The sequence below is a fragment of the Betta splendens genome, chromosome 1 (genome assembly GCF_900634795.4).
Source record: "Betta splendens chromosome 1, fBetSpl5.4, whole genome shotgun sequence".
NCBI classification, from domain to species: Eukaryota; Metazoa; Chordata; class Actinopteri; order Anabantiformes; family Osphronemidae; genus Betta; species Betta splendens.
Genome location: NC_040881.3, coordinates 9,649,697 through 9,670,918, shown reverse-complemented (window position 1 = coordinate 9,670,918; position 21,222 = coordinate 9,649,697). Strand labels below are relative to the sequence as shown.

The 21,222-nt window shown below is 42.3% G+C and overlaps 2 protein-coding genes across 2 annotated transcripts; one reads left to right on the top strand and one right to left on the bottom strand.

The window, feature by feature from the left end:
• The first annotated feature begins 336 nt into the window (after nucleotides 1-336).
• On the top strand, nucleotides 337-13,586 carry ecpas (Ecm29 proteasome adaptor and scaffold). Its single transcript, XM_029133437.3, has 49 exons — nucleotides 337-454; nucleotides 1,180-1,310; nucleotides 1,606-1,722; nucleotides 1,898-2,016; nucleotides 2,180-2,329; nucleotides 2,414-2,591; nucleotides 2,917-3,056; nucleotides 3,170-3,248; nucleotides 3,326-3,445; nucleotides 3,554-3,639; nucleotides 3,761-3,836; nucleotides 3,917-3,966; nucleotides 4,053-4,119; nucleotides 4,301-4,423; nucleotides 4,541-4,644; nucleotides 4,847-4,970; nucleotides 5,109-5,189; nucleotides 5,329-5,545; nucleotides 5,828-5,919; nucleotides 6,130-6,264; nucleotides 6,354-6,525; nucleotides 6,625-6,797; nucleotides 6,911-7,012; nucleotides 7,194-7,317; nucleotides 7,511-7,656; nucleotides 7,791-7,845; nucleotides 7,946-8,060; nucleotides 8,153-8,221; nucleotides 8,325-8,442; nucleotides 8,522-8,689; nucleotides 8,870-8,949; nucleotides 9,190-9,295; nucleotides 9,476-9,523; nucleotides 9,603-9,721; nucleotides 9,960-10,110; nucleotides 10,202-10,267; nucleotides 10,341-10,430; nucleotides 10,569-10,635; nucleotides 10,722-10,813; nucleotides 10,907-10,973; nucleotides 11,103-11,300; nucleotides 11,422-11,633; nucleotides 11,700-11,743; nucleotides 11,853-12,045; nucleotides 12,134-12,287; nucleotides 12,426-12,531; nucleotides 12,609-12,697; nucleotides 12,776-12,847; nucleotides 12,936-13,586. Exons 1-49 carry the CDS (start codon nucleotides 340-342, stop codon nucleotides 13,073-13,075), a joined length of 5,640 nt encoding a protein of 1,879 aa, XP_028989270.2. The 5' UTR covers nucleotides 337-339; the 3' UTR covers nucleotides 13,076-13,586.
• A 300-nt stretch (nucleotides 13,587-13,886) lies between these two features.
• Nucleotides 13,887-20,954, bottom strand: smc2 (structural maintenance of chromosomes 2). The gene is made up of 25 exons (XM_029133952.3): nucleotides 20,611-20,954; nucleotides 20,341-20,490; nucleotides 20,140-20,262; nucleotides 19,972-20,010; nucleotides 19,772-19,882; nucleotides 19,648-19,692; nucleotides 19,322-19,555; nucleotides 19,045-19,194; nucleotides 18,675-18,908; nucleotides 18,339-18,498; nucleotides 18,133-18,250; nucleotides 17,757-17,895; nucleotides 17,477-17,596; nucleotides 17,162-17,366; nucleotides 16,845-16,980; nucleotides 16,583-16,707; nucleotides 16,215-16,408; nucleotides 15,976-16,119; nucleotides 15,789-15,863; nucleotides 15,568-15,687; nucleotides 15,245-15,445; nucleotides 15,054-15,170; nucleotides 14,704-14,864; nucleotides 14,447-14,594; nucleotides 13,887-14,372 (listed from the first exon to the last, which is right to left on the bottom strand). Exons 1-25 carry the CDS (start codon nucleotides 20,776-20,778, stop codon nucleotides 14,187-14,189), a joined length of 3,603 nt encoding a protein of 1,200 aa, XP_028989785.1. The 5' UTR covers nucleotides 20,779-20,954; the 3' UTR covers nucleotides 13,887-14,186.
• Between the last annotated feature and the right edge of the window lie 268 nt (nucleotides 20,955-21,222).

The window sequence follows — 21,222 nt, the reverse complement described above, 5'->3', positions numbered from 1 at the left end:
TTTAATTGTTTATCAATATGATTATTCCATTATATTTATATGTTATTTGTATATTTCTGTTTTTTGATTTTATTGTAGATAAAAACACAAATATTGCTGTAACTATGTGAAATGTTTATTTGTCAAATACAATTTACTTACACACATTTTAGAGTTAATTCTTCCCTTTGACAATTCAGTAAATATGTCTTTTGCCAAGTACACAAGCGAACTGCAGTGCAAAAAAACGTTAGTAAAATTGACAAAATTAAAAAGAGCTGAATAATATTGCACAAATTCAAGATACATCTTTAATCACATTATTATTGAATTATAATTACATAAAAGTATCATTTGAGTATGTTTCGTGTTTTTGATGCAGCGGCAGAGGAGTGGCGCAGCAGCGGATGCAGTGACTCCCGTCGAACCGAGGGGGCGCTAATGAGTGCAAACATGGCTGCCCAGGATGAACTCAGTAAGTTTCTCTCTGCGTTATTGCTTATTTATATGTCCCACATAACCGTGTCCGTGGGTGTGAGAAAGGGAAGATAGAATAGACGTTCTCCAGTCTATTGCCGTGTCATCTGGAAGCGGTAAACGTGGCTTCAGTTCCGAGGAGTGATAGCGAGCTGCCCGGCTATGTTGCTAGCTAGCGTGCTATCGTCAGGAGGCCGTTTGCCCAGTCATGGTCAAAATGAAAGTATTAAGTAGCTTGGCTATGAGTGCATTTTCTGTAATCAAACCTTTAAGGCGCAAATGCACAGCTTGACTGCTTAGAGCGTTTCGGATGGATCGCGCCGGCTGTCATTGGAAGTCTAAAGCCAGCGGTGTGACACATATGCGATGAAATGCGTGGTAGGGTGCCAGTTGGTAGCTAGCTGGGTGGTGAGAGAACAGGCAGGGCTGGGTGATGGTAGCACCAGCACCAGCACCGCAGCTGACAGGCCCGTATCTGCCCAGCTGGAGCAGCACACAGGCCGAACTGCCTCTTCTTGGTTTACTGGCTAAATCTGCAGGCCCCATACATTGTAAACGTGGACTAAGGTTGGAGATCCCACCGACAGAAAGTGCATAAAGCTGTGCGCAGCTATTTGGTTCTAAGTCACCTTGTTATTTGAATTCGAAGCTGTTCATTGGGGACCTATTTCAAAACAAAAGTGCTGATAAAATGTGTGAGTTTTCTTCATCTTTTTTTGACAGATCAACTGGAACGCGTGTTCCTTCGCCTGGGCCATGCAGAAACCGACGAACAGCTACAGGACATTATTTCCAAGTTCCTTCCTCCTGTGCTCCTCAAACTCTCCAGCGTTCAGGAGGGTGTGCGAAAGAAAGTAAGGGATGTGTTGTCAGTCTCTGTGCCTAAACAGATTGCCATGACTTGCACAATCTAGGATTGATAGCCACACCATGTATCACTGTGACTACATATGCACTAGTTTCTCTTTCACCAAGCTTAACACTAAACCACAGTCTGTTTGTATTGGAAATGAGTCACATGCTCCTAATGCAAAATTATTTGTAATGAGCTTGGATTTGTCTTTTGTTGCCATTGGGTGTTATTTCATTCAGTTGTTTTATATAGCCAAACCTCTAAATTACATTCTTAATCTAAACTTCTTCTCCTAGGTTATGGAGTTGTTAGTTCACCTGAACAAGCGAATAAAAAGTCGACCTAGGATTCAGCTACCCGTAGAAACCTTGTTGGTACAGTATCAAGACCCTGCAGCCGCCTCTTTTGTCACAGTAAGTTTTCACTGTTCGGCTTCAGTTCATTGAAGGCTGTAAAGCTGAGAAGATTTAAAATAGACTAATAATGGAGTCAGTTCTCCTCTGCTCGTTGAGTAACTGGTGATTCAGCTTTTTTGCATCTTGATTTCAACTGGCTGTGTCAATAAAATAGCTGTATGTGTTTTTACAGAATTTCACTATCATCTACATCAAAATGGGTTACCCACGTCTGGAGGTGGGCAAACAGTGTGAGTTGGCCCCAACCCTTCTCACTGCCATGGAAGGCAAGCCACAGCCACAGCAGGACAGGTGGGGTCACACACTATTACAGTGTATGGGTATTGGATTAAAAAAGTTAAATTTTTACTTAAATTATATAAAGGTAACACACTTGTGAGTCTCTTGACGCAATTACTTATATTCTGAGTTTTGTTTTTCCATTTCCTTTATACTCCCTCTGTTCTTCTCTTAGTCTCATGCATCTGCTGATTCCTACTCTTTACTACATGAAGTATCCTGCTGACACCTCCAAGAATGCCTCTTCATTCAACCTAAGTGAAAGGCCTAAGACAGTGCAGATGCTGCTGGAATTCATGTTGGATGTTTTGCTGATGCCTTACGGGTATAGTATATATCAGTTATCATCATAGATTCATTTTACTATTTTGGTAAGTATGCTGACCTGTTGTGTCTCTGGATCCTCTAGGTTTGTGCTTAATGAATCCCCAACTCGCCCTGCTCCTTCTTCCTCCCAGAGCAGTTCAGCAGATGGGACAGTGGTCGCAGGTGGGCAGGGACTCCCCCAGCCTCCCCCAGGGATGAGTGTCTATGCTGCCAAGAGGGTGATTGGAGAGGCTCAGTGGAGTGCTGAGCAATTAGAGCAGGTACTGTAGATGTAGAGTAAAAGTGATATGTTTGTGTATCCTTGGTGTATAAAGCATCATTCTTGCTTAACAGCTGTAAAAGTATTGTTATTAAGTTATTGTTGAGGTATCTCTTAAACTGAACTAATGCTGTACATGCATCTCAGTACCAGATATTTTCCATCATTATTAATAGAGTTTTAGAGTTTTTCAAATGCTTATTTTGATCAGTGAGTGAGCCCATATATTTCCCATATATTTCAAAGCTATTTGTAGGGTATAGCATTAATTTTGTTAGTTGTGAGTAACAGCTAATAGCTCCTTCGTTGTGTTTTGGTGTCAACAGTGTAAGCTGGGCATTGTGAAGTTTATAGAAGCAAAGCAAGTTCCAGAAGTGGAGACAGTGATTCACCTGGTTGTGGCATCTAGCGACACTCGACACAGTGTGGCCACAGCAGCTGATCTGGAGCTAAGGAGCAAACAGAGGTAGGTGGATGGGGCTCTAATCAGCTCTGGTTTATATTTGTACCACCAATGGTCAATTCACTCATCATACATGGTTAATTGTGCTACTGCTAATGTATTTTGTTATCTTCCAGCATCATTGACTGGAACAGTCCTCTCATTATAAACAAGTTGTACAAGGTGTACTTGGGGGATGTTCCGCTTAAGACAAAGGTATGTAAACTCAACATCTTTTAATAAATCTACTTTTTTGATGTTAGGTGTATAATACTGTTTTGTATACCTCCTAGAGTGGTAATTTGAAGCAAGAGTTCAAACATGAGCCAGTCAGCACCAGAGTCAAACTGAAAATCCTGCCACATCTTCTGCGGTCACGACTAGCTGCAGAGTGCTTTCCAGCTAATATCCAGGTAGGATGTTTGTTTGCATCTAGGTTTTTGATGTGCACTGTTGGCTGTTTTTAGGAAGATTTGCTAGTATATTTTCCAAACATTTTTATTGCTCCTCTTTTTCCGTAGGTGGTTTATGATGGCCTGTTTGGAACCAACACCAACAACAAATTGCTGTCTCTCACGCTGCAGTTTGTCCATCACATCTGCATGGTGTAAGAGAAGTGTTCATTTGTTTCAATATAAATACAGTTTGTGTGTTGGGCTGTAATTGAAAGAAGTTGCAACTTAAAACCATGCAATTTTATGAACCTAAAGTTGTTCATTTGTTTTTAGATGCCCTGACACAAATAAACCTTTGGGACTAATGCTACTTAACGGTCTTACCAAACTCATCAATGAATACAAGGAGGTAAAACTACAAATGCTTTAAAAAAATGCATTTAATCTTTTAAGACCACACCTCCTAAACAACAACCTTTGACCTTGCAGGATCCTAAGTTACTGTGTGTGGCCTACTCTGCTGTTGGAAAGCTATCGAGGTAAACTAATTGTCTTGCTCTTAAATTATTTTTAGGTCATTGTAAGATTTTACAAATCAAAAACCTCTTTATGTCCTCCTTTCTAGCCGAATGCCGCAGCTATTCACAAAGGATATTGCGCTTGTGCAACAGTTTTTTGAATCAATGTGCAAGGTAGGTGAACGGTTTCCCAAGAGTCTAATCAAATCCTCAGATAATGTTAAACAACAAACACAGACAAATCACCCATCACTGCTTGTGATCTAATAAACTTTGTAGCTTCTGTTCTTAAAAGACCATGATGGCTTGTCATTGTTTGTTGTTTATGTCTCCAAAATTCTGTGTTTTCCCTTAGGAGGAGCCTGATGTTCGTCTTGCTATTCAGGAAGCTTTGTCTATGATGGTTGGAGCTTATGCTAACCTTCAGGGGGCTCTGTTGAACCTGATGGAGGCCCTGGTGGCTGCATACATTGGAAAAGTGAGTATACACAATCTGAGTACATTATTATTTGTATTTTTTTGATGAGTTATTTGAAAATTTACAAATTTCACTAATTAGTCAAAAGGCATATCAAAGAATTAATTTTCTTTGCAGCCGGAGGTGCAAGTACGTCAGGTGGCTCTGAAGTTTGCCAGCACAGTGTTTGCTCCTGATCATGTGCCATCAAGATACCTGCTTCTGTTGGCTGCTGGGGACCCGTAAGTCTCATCACTTCCAGCATTTTATCAAGTCTTGAAAACACTGAACCTCCTGGGTTAGTGGATCGGATCTTTACAGGTCCCAGAAGATGATCAAATAATAAGTAACTAATTCTTTAGTGACTGGAAAGTACACTGTATAGCTGCAATAGTGTCCAAAAAAATTATGTTGTATATAATTTACCCCATTCTGTCATTTTAGGAGGGAGGAAGTGGCAGGGGAGGCCCAGAGGGTACTAAGAGCTTTTCCTACTCAAAGTTCAGAGAAGGAGGGACCAAAGCCAATCCCTTCTTTTCCTGACATGGTGGCATACGTGCAGGAAAAGGTGAGGTTCTCTTTAAAATTATTACTCTTTTGGAGACACTATATCTGTGTCAGAATGTAAATTACACTATATCATCCAGGTGAGGTGGTTTGAAAGTTGAGTCGATACAAAGTTCTCTTTTGATATTGTTACTTTCAGGCAGCTCAGAGGATCAAAACACCAGCAAAGTACATTGTTGGAACCTCCACTATTGCTTTCAACCCATCTGCGTTTGCAGAGGTAAATACTGATTGGTGACAAAACAAACAAAGTCATATTCATGACTTTGTTGATTCAGTATAAACCTGGAGATGTGAGTTGATCCTCCTCCTGTACATATACATGTTTTAGTAACTACCCATTCTTCCTGTTTGCCTAGATCGTGCTCTACCTACGCATGTGTTTAGCTCACAGTGCCGGAGTCACACACATGTCCACACGCCTTGCAGACATGCAGGATGATGCACCGGCCATCGGTCGCTACATCCACACACTACTTAATTCTGATCCTCAGTCTTCAGTCTCAAAAAGCTCTGAGGCAAATCCTGTCCATGTCTACATGGATCTGCTGCAGCAGCTTCTGTCTGCTGTAGGAGGTAAGAGAAAATGCTTCTGACCTTGCTACTAGAGGACAACAATAAACCCTGAAAAATATATTGTGTAATGAAAGTTCTCTTCAGAAGAAGTGAAGAAGGCGAAGTCCTACATGTCATGGTGTATTATTTTAAATCGGTCAGCTGCCGTGTATGTACTGTAAATGTGATATGTAATATCATATTGGACCAGCAACAGGTTCTTCACTGCATGAGCTTTGTATGATTTCCTGCTCAAAGGCATTTATTAATAAGTAATCGGGTTCAATTTTGCTCTTTCTACAGGAGTCCCTGTTATGTATTGCCTGTTGGAGGTGGTGTCTGTCTGCCCACAGAAACTGGCTTCCAGATTTGTTGAAAAAATTGACTGGATCAAAGTGAGTTGTCATTCATTTTGATGTGTCTATCTAGATGTAAGATGGTTGGTGTCCTATACTGACTTTTTGTCCAGGGACTGTTCTGTGTTCTGTTCCCAGCCTCACTAAACAATGGGTTCCTTCCCTTTTTAGTTGTCCTGTGATACTGTAAAACCATAGCTCTAATTCATATTTGACAGTCAATATAGTAACAGATGTTGTCTTCTGCAGAGTCTGATGAACACAAATAAGGAGGACATGAGGGAGTTGGCAGCCCAGTTGTATGCTGTAGTGGTTTCCACCATGACAGGCAATGAGCTACAGGCAGCCGTGCAAAACCTGATTAAAATCACCAAAGACAACCACGTATGCCAGTTTGCCTCTATGTAACAGAATAGTTTGTGTATTTTAGTTTGTTTTATCTTTGGCTGAATGCTGATTTTGTTCAACCATAGAGTCCCGAGACTCAGCATGGGGCCATCATGGCTTTGGGCTATATGGTGGGAAGGTACATGAGCAAGAAGAAAGCAGCCACCTCTGGTGACTCTACCCACGACAAGGGGCAGCAAATGAACATTTCCTCCAAAGAGGATGATGAACTTGTTGCCATGGCAACCAAGACAATTGGTTGGTGATTATTTTACAGACCTTTTGCTGCCATCACTGAATTGTCACGTGATGGAAGTTTGTGTTCACAGGACCGAACATGTCTTTGTGTCTTTTCAGGGTCTTTCTTGGACAACAGTAGTTCTTTGCTCTCTGTAGCAGCCTGCACAGCTGTGGGAGAGGTTGCGAGGAATGGTACTTTACTGATCCCTGCAGAGGGTGAGGGCTTCACTAAACTCTCCATTGTTGAAAACCTGCTGGCCCGCATCACTTCTGGCAAGGAGAGCACAAAGGTTGCTATCTTTTGTTTTTCCTCTTCTTATAGTGTGTACTACTGCTACATCAGATCCACTGCAAACTTATTTAGTGATCGGAATAATCCTCGTTCTTTTGTGTGTGGATGCAGATGAAGGAGCGATCGATTCAAACGCTGGGCTATCTGCCAGTGGGAGATGGAGACTTCCCTCATCAGAAGAAGTTGTTGCAGGGACTCATGGACTCTGTAGAGGTACAGTAAGCTAAATGCTCTGACTTACAGCAGACCTAAAAGCAGCTGTGCAGATTATGTTCAAGCTATTTCTAAGAGAAGGACTAAGGGCCCTTTGAGATGCTTCAGACCTTATGAAGCTCTCAGCAACGTTAACGATAATAATTATTATAAGGTATAATAATATTTTTTTTCTCTTAAGGCCAAACAAGTGGAGCTGCAGTTTACAGTTGGAGAAGCTATCACTAGTGCTGCAATAGGCACCAGCTCTGGAGCTGCTAGAGACCCATGGACCTGCACTGAGGACCAGTACACCCCACCACATAGTAAGCACATTTAATGTTAGTAAGGGGTAGGAATTGTCCTTCACAAACTGCACATCAGATTTAGGAGGATATTTGCAACACCTGGTTGCAGTTGAATCAGTCAAATCTATGCAGACATATTTTCTCTGTGGACTTGATCTGCATTTACACTTGTTGACTAAATGTTACAGCTTTTCCTTAATTTTCCTTTCAGATGTAAAAAACAATGATGTGGTTCCTTGGGTCCTCAACTCTGTCCTATCCAAATACATACCCAGCCAGAACCCACATGTCCGGCAGGCAGCCTGCATATGGCTCCTCTCCTTGGTCAAGAAATTTAGCCAACACAAGGAAATTACAGTATGTTTTTCGTACAATCTATAACTCATCATCATAAAGCAAATGGGTTTTGAATTTGAGCTTAAGTAACAACTTTGAAATATTGTTGCTTTCCCTTGGTTTTCAATCTTCATGACATTTTGCATCTTTTGCAGTCACATTTAAGAGAGATTCAGGTGGCATTCATCTCCATTCTCTCAGACCCAGATGGTGAGATGTCTCATCTGTCTAGCAGGCTTATGTGCTCATCATCTACACCAGTCAGTCCTCCTTCATTCATACCGCTCTATCTTATTCTTGATTCATGTAGAGTTGAGTCAGGATGTGGCATCTAAAGGCCTGGGTCTGGTGTATGAGATGGGAGGAGAGAGTGACCAGCAGGAACTGGTGTCAACCCTAGTAGAAACACTTATGACTGGCAAAAGGTGAGTGGGTGGTTGAATAAAAGAGGAAGTGAGCATATCAGAGTGTTTATGATGAGATGAAGAGTTTAAACATATTTATTTATCATGCACAGAGTGAAACATGCTGTCTCTGAAGATACACAAGTGTTTCAAGGAGAAGGTTTGGGGAAAACACCTGATGGGTAAGTCAAAGTCTCCTGGGATGTTGAATTTGTGGTGAACTAGTGTGCAGGTGCAGTGTGTATAGATTAAACCCTTTTCTCCTGTTTTGATGGCGTCTGGCAGCCACGGCCTCTCCACGTACAAGGAGCTCTGTTCATTAGCCAGCGACCTGAACCAACCAGATCTCGTTTACAAGTTTATGAATCTGGCCAATCACCACGCCATGTGGAATTCCCGCAAGGTGCCATATCATCTCCTTCCCCTGTTGCATGTACTGTTTCGTATCCCTCTTTGCCATCTCACCTTTGACTTTCTAACAGGGAGCAGCTTTTGGGTTTCACATGATTGCTGCCAAAGCTGGAGAGCAGCTGGCTCCATTCCTGCCCCAGCTTGTGCCTCGCCTCTATCGCTATCAGTTTGACCCCAACCTGAGCATTCGCCAGGCTATGACCAGCATCTGGGATGCGTTGGTCACTGATAAGACCATGGTAGGACACTTATCCATGTTTAAACAAGTTTTATGTTTTGACGTCATTTGCTTGAGTTCCAAAATGGTTTCTGTGTTTTGACAGTAAAATGTAGGTGTAACAAAGGATTATACTGTAGGTAAAAGCAAACAACTCTTTCTTCAGTAAACATTCACGTTTCCATGTTTTGTTGTACCTCAGGTGGATAAGTATCTTAAGGAGATCCTGAAGGATGTAATTTCTAATTTGACCAGTAATATCTGGAGAGTACGCGAGTCCAGGTACAGCAACATTATGAATGAATGAATTAAAAAATATATATATATATATTTATATTTATTTTATTAGATATATATTTATTGTTACCATTAACACTGCAAAACTTAAATGCAGCAATAATATTTTGTAATCCTCCACATAATCAGCATGTTCTGTTGTTGCACTGTTAGCCATTTGTAGTTAAAATAAAATAGTCTTGCATTATCACCTGATGTATTTTAATGAACCAACTTCTCCACCAGCTGTCTGGCCCTAAATGATTTAGTCAGAGGCCGCCAGGCTGATGACCTCATTGAGCATCTTGCTGAAATGTGGGAGACACTGTTCAGAGTCCTTGATGACATTAAGGTGAGCAGAAAGTCTGAATGAATGTTACTTTATTATGTCAAACACGTCAGGTGATACAGGTTGGTGTTTAACTTTTACACTACATGATGGAAGCAACACACATTTTGTAGACTCAACTACTTGGGTTGTTTGGTAGCTGTAGCATGAATGTACAAAATACTAAAAATGTAAATATTACAGGAGTCTGTGAGAAAAGCTGCAGATCTAACGTTGAAAACTCTCAGCAAGGCAAGTACCTTTACTTGTATGTACATGTACATGTGCATGTCCCGCCTGCCTGTCCTCTGACACATTTCTTTGCATCCAGGTGTGTATTCGGATGTGTGAGTCCACAGGGTCTGCAGCTCAGAGAACTGTGGCGATACTATTGCCTACCCTGCTGGAAAAGGGCATTGTTAGTAATGTTGTAGAGGTCCGGTCACTCAGGTAATCGAAATACTTAATACTTATTGTCTTCTACTAAACAATTAATCTTGAATCTTCAGCAACTTACTCGATACCTACCAGCGGTTATAGAAACACAAAGTTTCTGTTAACATTTTTGTATTCAACCAGATGTTCATCAAATGAAATCACCCTGACAACAAGAAATTAATTTACTGGGACCATCACTAATCATTTTCCATTTTGTTTCTCCAACTACCATCTGTTTTCACCCTTCCAGTATCCAGACTCTTGTGAAGATTAGCAAGTCAGCTGGTGCTAGATTGAAGCCTCATGCTGCCCAACTTATCCCAGCCCTGCTGGAGGCCCTCAGCACCTTGGAGCCTCAGGTCCTCAACTACCTCAGCCTCAGAGCCACAGAGCAAGAAAAGGTACTTACATCAAGTCTGGTAAAGTAGATCTGTAAAATAAATCATTTCCCTTTGTCATAAACAGTTTTTTTTTTATCTCTTTCTGACACAGAGTGCCATGGATGCTGCTAGACTAAGTGCTGCCAAGTCCTCTCCAATGATGGAGACTATTAATATGGTAAAAATGCTTTTATACTTTAAAATCTGACCAATCACAACAAAGAAAGTTAAGGATTGTTTTGTGTGCTCAGTGTCTGCAGCACCTTGATGTTTCCGTGTTGGAAAAGTTGGTTCCACGACTCTGTGAGCTGCTGAAGAGTGGAGTGGGCTTGGGTACCAAGGTACGTCACATTCATGAACTCACTGGTTGTAGTCGGCTTCTCTGCAGAGGCCCCTCTCTAAACATTCACCAACCACTTTTTAACCGTATCATGTCGAGTCTTCTTAATGTCAAGTTAATTCTTTTCTCTTTTCCATAGGGTGGCTGCGCTAGTGTAATTGTGTCCCTTACAGTACAGTGTCCTCAGGACCTCACCCCATACTCAGGTACAGCATAAGTTGACGTTGGTGTTCAATTGATGTTATGTGTTTGCTGCTTGGTGCAAGTGAATAAATGATGACTGTGTTTGCAGGTAAATTAATGAGTGCTCTCCTGAGTGGTATCCATGACAGGAGCACTGTTGTTCAGAAAGCATTTGCCTTTGCTCTCGGGCACCTAGTCAGGGTGAGCACCATTTATTATAAGTAATACTACGACAGTAATATTATTAGTGTTTGTCTTAATCACAGACTGAGTAATATTTTGTTTCCCCATCAGACAGCAAAAGACAGCAGCGTGGAGAAACTACTACAAAAACTAAATACCTGGTACTTGGAGAAAGAGGGTGAGGCGGCAAAGAACATGCCTTAGCACCTCAACTGAAACTACATCAACACATAACTAGCCAACCATTGTGATGAGCCTAACAGTAACTGGGATACTGTCTTTTCCTTCTTCAACTCTCTTCTTCTAGAGCCAGTGTACAAGTCATCTTGTGCGCTGACTCTGCATGCCATCAGCCGCTACAGTCCTGATGTGTTGAAGGGCCATGCAGGAGTGGCGCTCCCATTGGCTTTCCTGGGAATGCATCAGGCACCAGGTCCGGATGAGGAGAAAGGAGAAAGTCATGATGCCACACTCTGGTCTGAGGTGTGGCAGGAGAATGTCCCAGGTGATGAGAAACAGTCAGTTAGTGAAGTAGAGTAAAGACGGTATTTAAGTTTTTTTTTTAATAGTAACCCAAGCATTTAAAAAAAGGTAAATGCACATTTTAAACTTTTTTTTTATTCCAGGAAGTTTTGGGGGCATCAGACTCTATATGACGGAGCTGATTACTATTACACAAAAAGCGCTGCAGTCCCAGTCCTGGAAGATGAAGGCTCAGGGTGCAGCTGCCATGGCAACTGTTGCTAAGGAACAGACCGGCTCATTGGTGGCACCACACCTTGGCATGGTGCTAAATGCTTTAATACAGGGACTGTCTGGACGCACATGGGCCGGCAAGGTAATGACTGTTTATACATTGGCAATGTAAAGTAAAAAACAGAGGACACAACAGTTTCTTTTACAGGAGGAGCTGCTGAAGGCCATTGGATCTGTAGTCTCCAAATGCGGGTGAGGCATCCTGTTAAATGTTTTGGGTTTTTTTTCCTCCCTCTCCTGCGAAGGTTTTACAAAAGATAACTAATTAATTACTAATTTCTGGTCTTAATATTATCATCAGTGCTGAGCTGCAGAAGCCTTGCACCAGTCAACCAACCATCTCTGAGGTGCTGGAGGTTGTTTTAAAGGAATGCCGTAAAGAGAATGTGCTGTATAAAATGGCCGCTCTGCGCTGTGCTGGAGAAGTGCTTCACAGCAGCCAGGAGGACCGTTTCAGCGACATAGCAGTGATCATTTTTCCAATAATCAAGAAGGTTAAAATGAATTTCATGTTTCCTGTTTTGTTATAATTGTGCCACTTTTAAAAAGAACAACTCATTATGAACACTTTATTTTTAACAGAGCTGTCCTCAAAGTGGTGGTGCTGCATCTCCTAGATCACTGGAGGACGATGATGAGGATTTAGACGCGAAGGAGAAAGCACTGCAGACTGAAGCTCTGCTCTGCGCTTTAGAGACACTTGGGAAGACTTGGCCCAGGAACCCACAAACACAGGGTAAACTGCAGCTCAGCATGAAAACACACAACAGGAATGTTGCTTTGTCAACAAATGGCTCAAAAGTAGTTATAACAAAAAAAAAAAATTTCATCAAGCCCCCTCAGTTGTGAATTGTGTGTGTGCATGTGTGTGTAGCCCATTTTCAGGTGGAGGTGTGTGGTCTAATGTGCGAGAAGCTCAAACTAAGCACATGGAAAGTCCAGCTTGCTGTTCTACACGCCATGAAGGCGTTTTTCCAGGGGTGAGGATCAACAAACTTATTTAGACTGAATTCTTATTTAGGTTTATTTTAAATAACCTGGCCTTTTTTAATGGCAGATTATTGCTGCTGGAGAAGGGCAATAAAGATTCCAATGCACTGTCACAGATTCTCACAGAGACATGCGCTGCTCTCACATACCCTTTAGGTAAAGGCCTAATTTTGGTTGTGTACTTTGCATAAATCTCTCGCGTGTGTGTTTCAACGCTATGTTTTTCGTGTCCAGAAAACAAAAGCTACTCGTCTGTCAGGACAGAGGCTTTGTCAGTTGTGGATCTGATTGTAAAGCGAACTGGAGGTATTCTTGTTTTTTGTTGTGAACTCTGTCAAGTTTATTTTAGTTTGAAGTTTATACTGATTATTTATCTTGCGTTTGACGCCAACAGAGAGTGAACAGTGGGACTGTGTGTCTGTGAAGAGCCGAGAGCAGCTGCAGCGCTCGCTGTCCACCCTTCAGTCCGACAGCAGACCTGACCTGAGGGATAAGGCTCAGGAGCTCCGCAGACACATCCAGAGTCAACCTTGAGCGCACGCTTTGCTCACAGAGCCGGACGATTACGTGCACACAGAGTACAATAAATTCAACTTCTTATAACTTTGTGTTCACGTAAGTGTTTTGTTTTACCATAAAGACGTTGGTGCACTCGTCTCCCGTCTCATCTCTTTGGTACTGCAGTTTTCTCTGGTTCACATCTGTGGCTCAAAGTTTAGCGACTGAGCCCATTATAACCAGTTGGAATGAATAAAACTATGGTAATGTGTCAAGTTTTATTTAGTTCATTTAAATGGACCGATACTGGTAATGCTATATAAACCAATGTGTTGGCTTTGTGGACACGATATACCTGTAGCCCCAAAATGGGGACTTTTTACTACTGTGGATGTGCCTATTCAAACTGTCAGAACAGCAACATAGATGTGTGACTGGTCAAATGAACAACTGTCTGGAAAATAAATAAATGCTAAGATTTTAGGTTAAAAGTAATAAAGTTGTATGAATTTGTTCCTGATAAAAATAAAACTATTGGTAATTTGGATCTGTGACTTCTTTCTTTGTTAGGATAGTATCCATCAGGCTGCTGTGCTATGTACTCATGTTGATGTGACCCTTAAGATGAAATTGGTGATTGGTGCGGGATGTTTTTTTTTGAATAGTGAAGTTAAGTTTGAGCTAAAACACTTAGTTTTGTTTTTTACTGCAATATGTTTATATTAACATTTGGAGCTCTTGCTCCTCCTCCAGGGGATTAAACCTATTCGTACTGTACCATTTACAAAACATTGTGTCCTTAGCCTAGGTCCCATTTAGTGTGAGAAGCAGTGAAAATAAAGCCATATTAAGAAATATGAACTACTTTAATTACTAAAATATATATGCACATATCCAGCTATATATGCCTGGATAGAAAACAATTTGTAGCATGACAACAGTGATCAGATAAAAGACACAGTAAAGACAGAATCTCTATACTGACAGGATAGGATGAAGCCTGAGGGTTGTTACCCTCATATGAAACAGAAATATACACAGTTCTATTACCAGATGCCATATTTCCTGTGATGCGACATGGTTTCTAGGAAAAGGTGAATCTAAAATGCAACTGTCGCCTTCAGCAACAGCAAGTCTTGTACAGGTTTTAGCTGATGAGTGGTTTGTTCTTCTTGTCTTTCGGTCGAGTCTTGTCTTGACCTTTCTGAGGAACGTTGGCGTCACTCTGGCTGAGCGCAGTGCGCGTTACTGTGGACATCCCATCGACGAACTTTGTTTTAAACAGGACATTGGCGTTGGTAAACATGCCGTCCTTCAGGGAGACCACCACAAACTGTGGGAAACAGTCAAGACAATTAAAAACCATACAGCAGTAAAACCAAGACTCATCTGACTTCAGACGCTGACCTGGGAGTGTCTGAAATGTGTGCGCAGCATCTGCCCAATGTTCTGTGTGTGTGAGAGATCCAGGGCAGCATCCACCTCGTCCAAGATGTAGATAGGAGCCGGTTTGAACAGCAGCATGGCCAGGATAAGAGACAGGGCCACCAGTGATCTGAAAACAGACACAGGGCTTTTAAGAGAAGCAACTGACCTGGGTATCGTCCATTCTTCTGTGTGCTATAGAAGAATAATTCGTTGACATATCACTGCTGACTACTGACCTTTGCCCACCACTAAGCTCAGTCAGGTTCTCCTTCCATGTGTTGCCCAAGGCCACCTTGAACTCAAGACCGTCCAGGACGCCGCAGCCCTGGGGAGGAGCCAGCTTCGCAGTGGCTCCAGGCAGGAGAGTGGAGAAAATTGAGCCAAAGTCTTTGTTTACCTGCAGATAGAAGACATAACAAAAACCCTTTCAGTCACAACTAATGTGGGAACATAAGCACCATCAATCTAGTATGGAATCTAGATAGACATTATTAAACTAAGGCAGCCAGTTGCATTAGATTTCTGATCAGATATCCGGTCAATCACAGCATTTCATCATCTTAATCCAAGTGTTAGAAGAGTGAACCTTCTGCCAGGCCAAATTAAGAGCCTCGTTTTTCTTCTGGTCCAGCTCCTCAATTGTCTGCAAGATCTTCGCTTTGTCATTCTCCACAATCCTCTTCTTCTTCATCAGGTCATTGTACTGGAGGCCAAGAACAAAGTGAGTGACTGGACAAACCTACAGGTAAAGTTCCAACAAACTCTCCGTGTGCTCACCCGCTCCTCAGCCTCGTTCAGCATGTTCATGGCCCTCTTGTTCACGTTTCGCTCCAGTTTGGCGGTCGTCTCCTCCAGCTTCTTCAGCCGCTGCCCCGCTTCACGGGGGTTGTTGGTCTTGAAGTCGTAAGAGGTGTTCGGCTGACCGAAGAACTGGCGCTCCGACTGAATCCAATCGTGCTCCTCCAGCATTCGGGAGACCTGAAGCAAAAAAAGAAAAATAAGCCCAGTAGAAATGCTACAAGACCTAAATCATAGACAACAGCCCAGTGATTGAGGGGAAACAGCCGCCGCTGTAGAGCGACGTTAGCATTGTTGCATACCTTGTCAGCTGCGTCCTGGCTCTCTTTGCGGTGCTTACTAATGTTGTGCTCCAGCTCCTTGATCTTCAGCTGGGCTTCATTGATTTGCTCTCTTATCTTATTAGCTTCTGTGCTCTTTGCCTGGAACATAACACATCATTCCATAAGTAACAATCTCCTAGACATTATTAACCCATTAAATTAACTCATTTATCACCCTACAGGTAAAAGGCAAGATTCACCTTGAGTTCTTTGTCCTGAGTCATTATCACTTCTTTCTGCTTGGCCAGCTCCTCCTGGGCTTTACGCACCGCTTCCTGTAAAACAGAGAATGAGTGAAGCACGACAGCACCATAACTAGACAGGCTAGACAGTAAACTAGACAGTAAATATTGAATTATTAAATCCAAAAGCAAAAACGTAACACACCTTGTTCTGGGATACAGTGCAAGCCATGCTGTCGACCTGCTCCTGGATGGCCTTCATGGCTTCATCTACAGCCTGGATCTGCTGCTCGTAACCGGCCTGCTCTTTCTGCAGTTCCTCCAGCTCCAGGGCCACAGCGTCAGACTCCTGCGCACGTGAGCAAAAACAGGAGGTAATAATTCTGATTAAATCATAATATATCGATACAGAATAACAAAAATATGAAACTGCATGGAAAGCACCTGCTGCTTCTGCTTCAGCTTCTTATTGAAGGCGTCAGCTTTGCCCTTGGCTGCATTGAGTTTCTGCTGAGCAGCTTTCAGCTCCTTTTCCCTCTCTGCCTCTGCATTTTTCATTTTGTTCTCCAGGACCTTGTACTTTTCCTCAGCCCGCTTCTGCACCTCCTTGGAAACACGCAGTGTCTCCTCACTCTCCTCTGAGTCAAAAAAATAAGTCAATTGGATATAAACGAATCAATGCAATCAATAAACATGTTAGTATGTGTGTATATCAACATCTCTTTAAACCTGCATATGTGTAGACGTTTGTGGAATTAAATATTCAGTGCCTGTTGCTCATTTTGTGACATTAATGAATTTCATTTTCTTACCAATAGCCTTCCGCAGCTTCTCCAGCTCCTCTTGCTGCTGGTGGAAGGAGCTCTGCTGTAGCTTGGCCTGCAGAATCTGTTCCTCCTCCACCTTCAGTTCATGCTGCTGCTTAAGCTGTCGATATCTATGTAAAAAAAAAAAAAAAAGGATTAGAACCTCAAGTAGCAGCAGGTTTAAAGTAGGGTGCTACCAAGTGGCTTCTAAATTAAGCAACTTTATTTTAATGTCTAAAAAGTATATTGAGTGTTCAAGGCTTCCTACTTTTCTGCAATGCCCTTTAGGCTGGACAGCTGGCGCTCAGTATCCTGAAGAAGAGCCTCCTTTTCATTTAAGCTGTCCCGAACATCTTTCAGCTCCTGCAGACTGGACAGAACTGATGCTGACTGGGAACGAGCACCTGGAGAGAGAAAAAGTAGGAGGGGGCTACTTTACAAGAACTGATATCATTCAACCCCATTAAGCCCAAGTTGTTACTACAAGTATAAAGTTCAAACAAGACAATGCTAACCAACAATTGGATGAGAAGGTAAAATTCTGTGCTGCAAGTGCTCAAGTAGGTGGATTGTTCTTGACCTCACCTCCACTCAGAGTTCCCTGAGGGTCAAAGATGTCACCCCCAAGAGTGACGGTCTTGGTCATCACTTGCTTGTCAAAAGCCACTCTTTTGGCATTGTCCAGGGTGTCGCACACCAGCGTGGAGCCAAAGACGTATTCCATAGCCTTACGCAGATCAGACTCATAACCCACCAAGGACAGAGCTGTGTGGGCGTTGTCTGCTCCAACCTGTTGCATGAAGGAGACGAGACACAGCAGAGATGAAGAAAGTAATCAGTGAAGTGAATGTTCAAGACCTAACAGCAATTTCTAAAAAGGGCTGTATTTAGAGCTCGCACCAAACCCTTGGCAGTGTTGACCACTCTGTCATTAAGCGTCTTAGCCGAGATCTTGTTCAGAGGAATGATGGTGTACCTCCTCTGCAGCTCTCCCTTCTCCAGGAGCTTTTTACCAGTCACCTGGCAAAAACAAAGATCACAAACTCAGCTTGCAACAGGATATAAAACCTAAAAAAAAAAAAAAAAAACAACAACAACAACAAAAAAAAAAAAAAAAAAAAAAAAAAAAAAAAAAAAAAAAAAAAAAACAAACAGAACACTAACCCACTCACACGCCTACCTCAGTGTCAACAACAATGTTATAGAGTCGTCCTCCTGCCACCACCTCTAGTGCTGTTGCATAGGATACGTCATGCACTGTGATTAGGTTTGCTAGAAGTCCCTTCACCTTGCTTCGGTCCCATCCTCGCTCTGGGTCCCTAAGAGAAGGGGAAAAAAAAATCATGATAATTTTTCTCCTGTTGCTTTTGTTGCGGTTATTAAGTTGAGATTTGAAACTAAAAAAAGTTACTATAACTTTGTTTTTTAATACAATATACATATTATTCTCTACAGGACTAGTGTCCCCAAAAGGTGGTCCAAAGGTGAGCACCAAAACCAATTGTGTGTTTAATAATCAAACTGCATCCCAGTTTAAAGTTATAAATTCTTCTTACTTGTAGTCAAAGCGCAGGTTGGGGAAACGGGACACAAGCCTCTCATAGGTCTCTCTGAGTTTAGAGACCTCTCTGGACAGCTGCCGACGTTTGTCTAGCAGACTTTCTTCCTTGCCATCTGCATAGAGAAGCATGTGTCCCTATAGGTATTAGCATGTCTGCCAGGATGACAGAACTACTCAAGTCTTTAAAGAGAAACACAGTACCTTCATAGTTGAGTTTAGCCAACTCAACGTCAAGTTTCTCCCTGCTGCTTCTGACAGCCTGCAGATTATCCTGGTCCTTCTTGTATCCACTGTCCATCTTTTTGACTTCTGTCTGTTTGGTTTTCAGTTCAGCCTGAGCATGTTTCAGGGTCATCTGGGCCTGGAAAAACAAAACAAGACATCAAAAACATTGAGGCATTTTGAAAATGGGTGATTACAAAAGCGATATATTCTCAGTATGGAGAAATAGGAAATGTGCCGCTTTGATCTTTGCAAACACTAAACTATAATTACTCAAACAACAACCACTAAATTTCTGGCAGCTATCTTTGTCACCTGCTTGGCCTCGGTGTCTGCCTTGCTCATGTCATTCTTGCAGGTCATCATCTGCCCTGCCAGTGTGGCCTCCTCTCCATCCTCGTTGGTGGACAGACCAGCAGACACGGCCTTGAAATGCTGTTCAGCCGCCTCAAGCGCCCCACTCTCCTTCTGTCCCTCCTCCTCTAGAACCTTAAGCTGCTCCATCAACTTAGACACCTCCTTCTCCTTTACCACAAGCATTTTTTTGTCCTAAAGGGAGGAAAAAAGTAAAAAATTACAGTTTTAAGAAATCATGTTTAAAAGGCCATCATTGCGTTCAAGAGACAATTTAGCATCCTGCAGAGTCATTTAAGGAGCAATGTAATTAAGAGCATGGTCCTCTCACCTCCTCCATGCTTTTTACAAGCTCCTTCCTCTTCTTGTTTTCATCTTTTAGATTCTGTTTTTTGAGGTCAAGTGCACTTTGAGCTTTTGCATCAACACGCTGCACCTCAGCCAGAGATTCCTCCAAAGACTTTAAGACTCCATTCACCTCCTATAGATGCACATAAACAGCAGCAGCATGATGCAACATATCTTGCTTCTTGTTGTAGTTGAATAAAAGGATACAAAACATTTATATTTTAAAACTGATGCCCTAAATATGCATCTCATCTGTGTACCTGATCTTTTTTCTTCTGCAGCTCCTGAATCTGGTTTGAGAGCTCCTGGACCTTGCTCTCATTCTCCTCCATGCTGGCTTGCATCTTGGCAATGTTGTCTTGCATCCCCTTGAGATTTTCCGCTGACTTTAACTTAGTCTCCTCTGCACACACAAACAACCAAGCCACATAGAGGCGCGACAGGTGCTGGATCTCACGCATCAACTTCTGGTACTCCAGGTAGGATGACCGTTCCTGGGAGGAGAAGGTTTTAAAACATAAAATCTCACAATAGTATTCACTACATAATAACTAAACATGTAAACGTGTATTTGCAGTCAATCTACCTCTTGCAGCTTTTGCATGGTTGGAGTAATTTCCTCATCTAGAATCTGAAAATGTAAATGAAGACAATTGTATTTGCATGGAAAGGACCCATTAGTCAAAAACGATTTGGGATGTCTCACATACAGTCTGAATCTCCTTTAGCTTGGCCTCCTTCTTTTCAATGGTCTTCTGAGCACTAATCTTTTTACATTCATACATCCTGGTGCCTGCTGCTTCTTCTATCATAGCAAGAATCTGAAAGAATTATGGAAGTCAATATGAGAGTGAATTAAAACAGAAGCAATATGTATAAAGATGTTCAACAATAAAAGTACGTCCATTACCTCAGGTGGCTTCATATTCAGAACTTTAGTGATCCTCCCCTAAAACATGTATACACGTATAAGGAATATACAGATTAGGATGTATTTTGAGGAAATGTAAAGGAATTTGCTGGGGTTAAAAAGTCCTAAGGTGAAGAAGAACATGAACAGTCTGGACAGGAGTCTGACCTGCATGATGAGAAAATGTGGGTTGTTGACATTGAGGCCAACAGAGCAGAAAAGGTCCTGCACCCTGGTGTTGTTGGCATTGACTCCATTGATAAGATACTTGTTCCTGCCACCAATGACGACCTCGAAGAAGAAAATGGAAACTGTCACTTAGCTTTCTAACGTAAACATTAAGAAGCGAGGGTGTCTTTCTCTGCCAACCTGTCTGGTGACTGTGATCTCGTCGTGGGTTTCGAAGCCCAGAGGACTCTGGCTCTTGTTTAGGTTGTCAAAGGTGATGGAGACCGTGGCCTTGGTGATGCCACCCTGCCCGTTTTTATAAACCAGGTCCTGGAGGTTGGAGGCTCGTACCTAGCAGGTGAAAGCGAAAGAAAACCCGTGCCATCAGCTAACTTCACTGTCGGAACGTGTTCAAAGCAAAGCGACACCCAAGTGAGATCTTTAAAAAAAATCGACTGTCAGCACACTTACGTGGGTGAGGTTTGAAATGCCCAGAAGAAAACATATGGAGTCCAGGATGTTGGACTTCCCGCTGCCGTTTAATCCGGTGATGGCGTTGAACAGCGGGTCGAAGCCGTTAATCTCCGTCCTCTGCGCGTAGGACTTGAACCCCTCGATGATAATAGACTTGATGTGCATCTTTGAGCGGTTCTGTCTCCGTTCACCACGGAGTTACGATATGCGGTCCTTCAAAGGTAAATCAGTAAATGAAAGGATAACGCACCAGGTCCAAGCCCAGTGGCAAGAAGAAGCCCCTTCTCGTCTCTAACTTGAATTTTGGCGGCAGGCGTGGAGCCGCTGCTCTGTTCTGTCCGTGCTGTGCCGGCCACGACGCAGACGCTTTTAAAGTATTTTGACATGATGCATCCATTAAATAAAAGCACAGGTGAATCTGTTTTTTAAAATTTAAAGATTGTAGACGTGCAGTTTACACAGATTCACAAGTTTGTTTGTTTATTTATTTATGGTCTGGCAGGTTTTCGGGCTACTAAAGGCCTCCTACTTGGGGTTGTGGCGCCACCTATGGGTAGAGATTGCAACTACAGGTTAAATCATCAGAATCAGCTTTAATCGCCAAGTTTG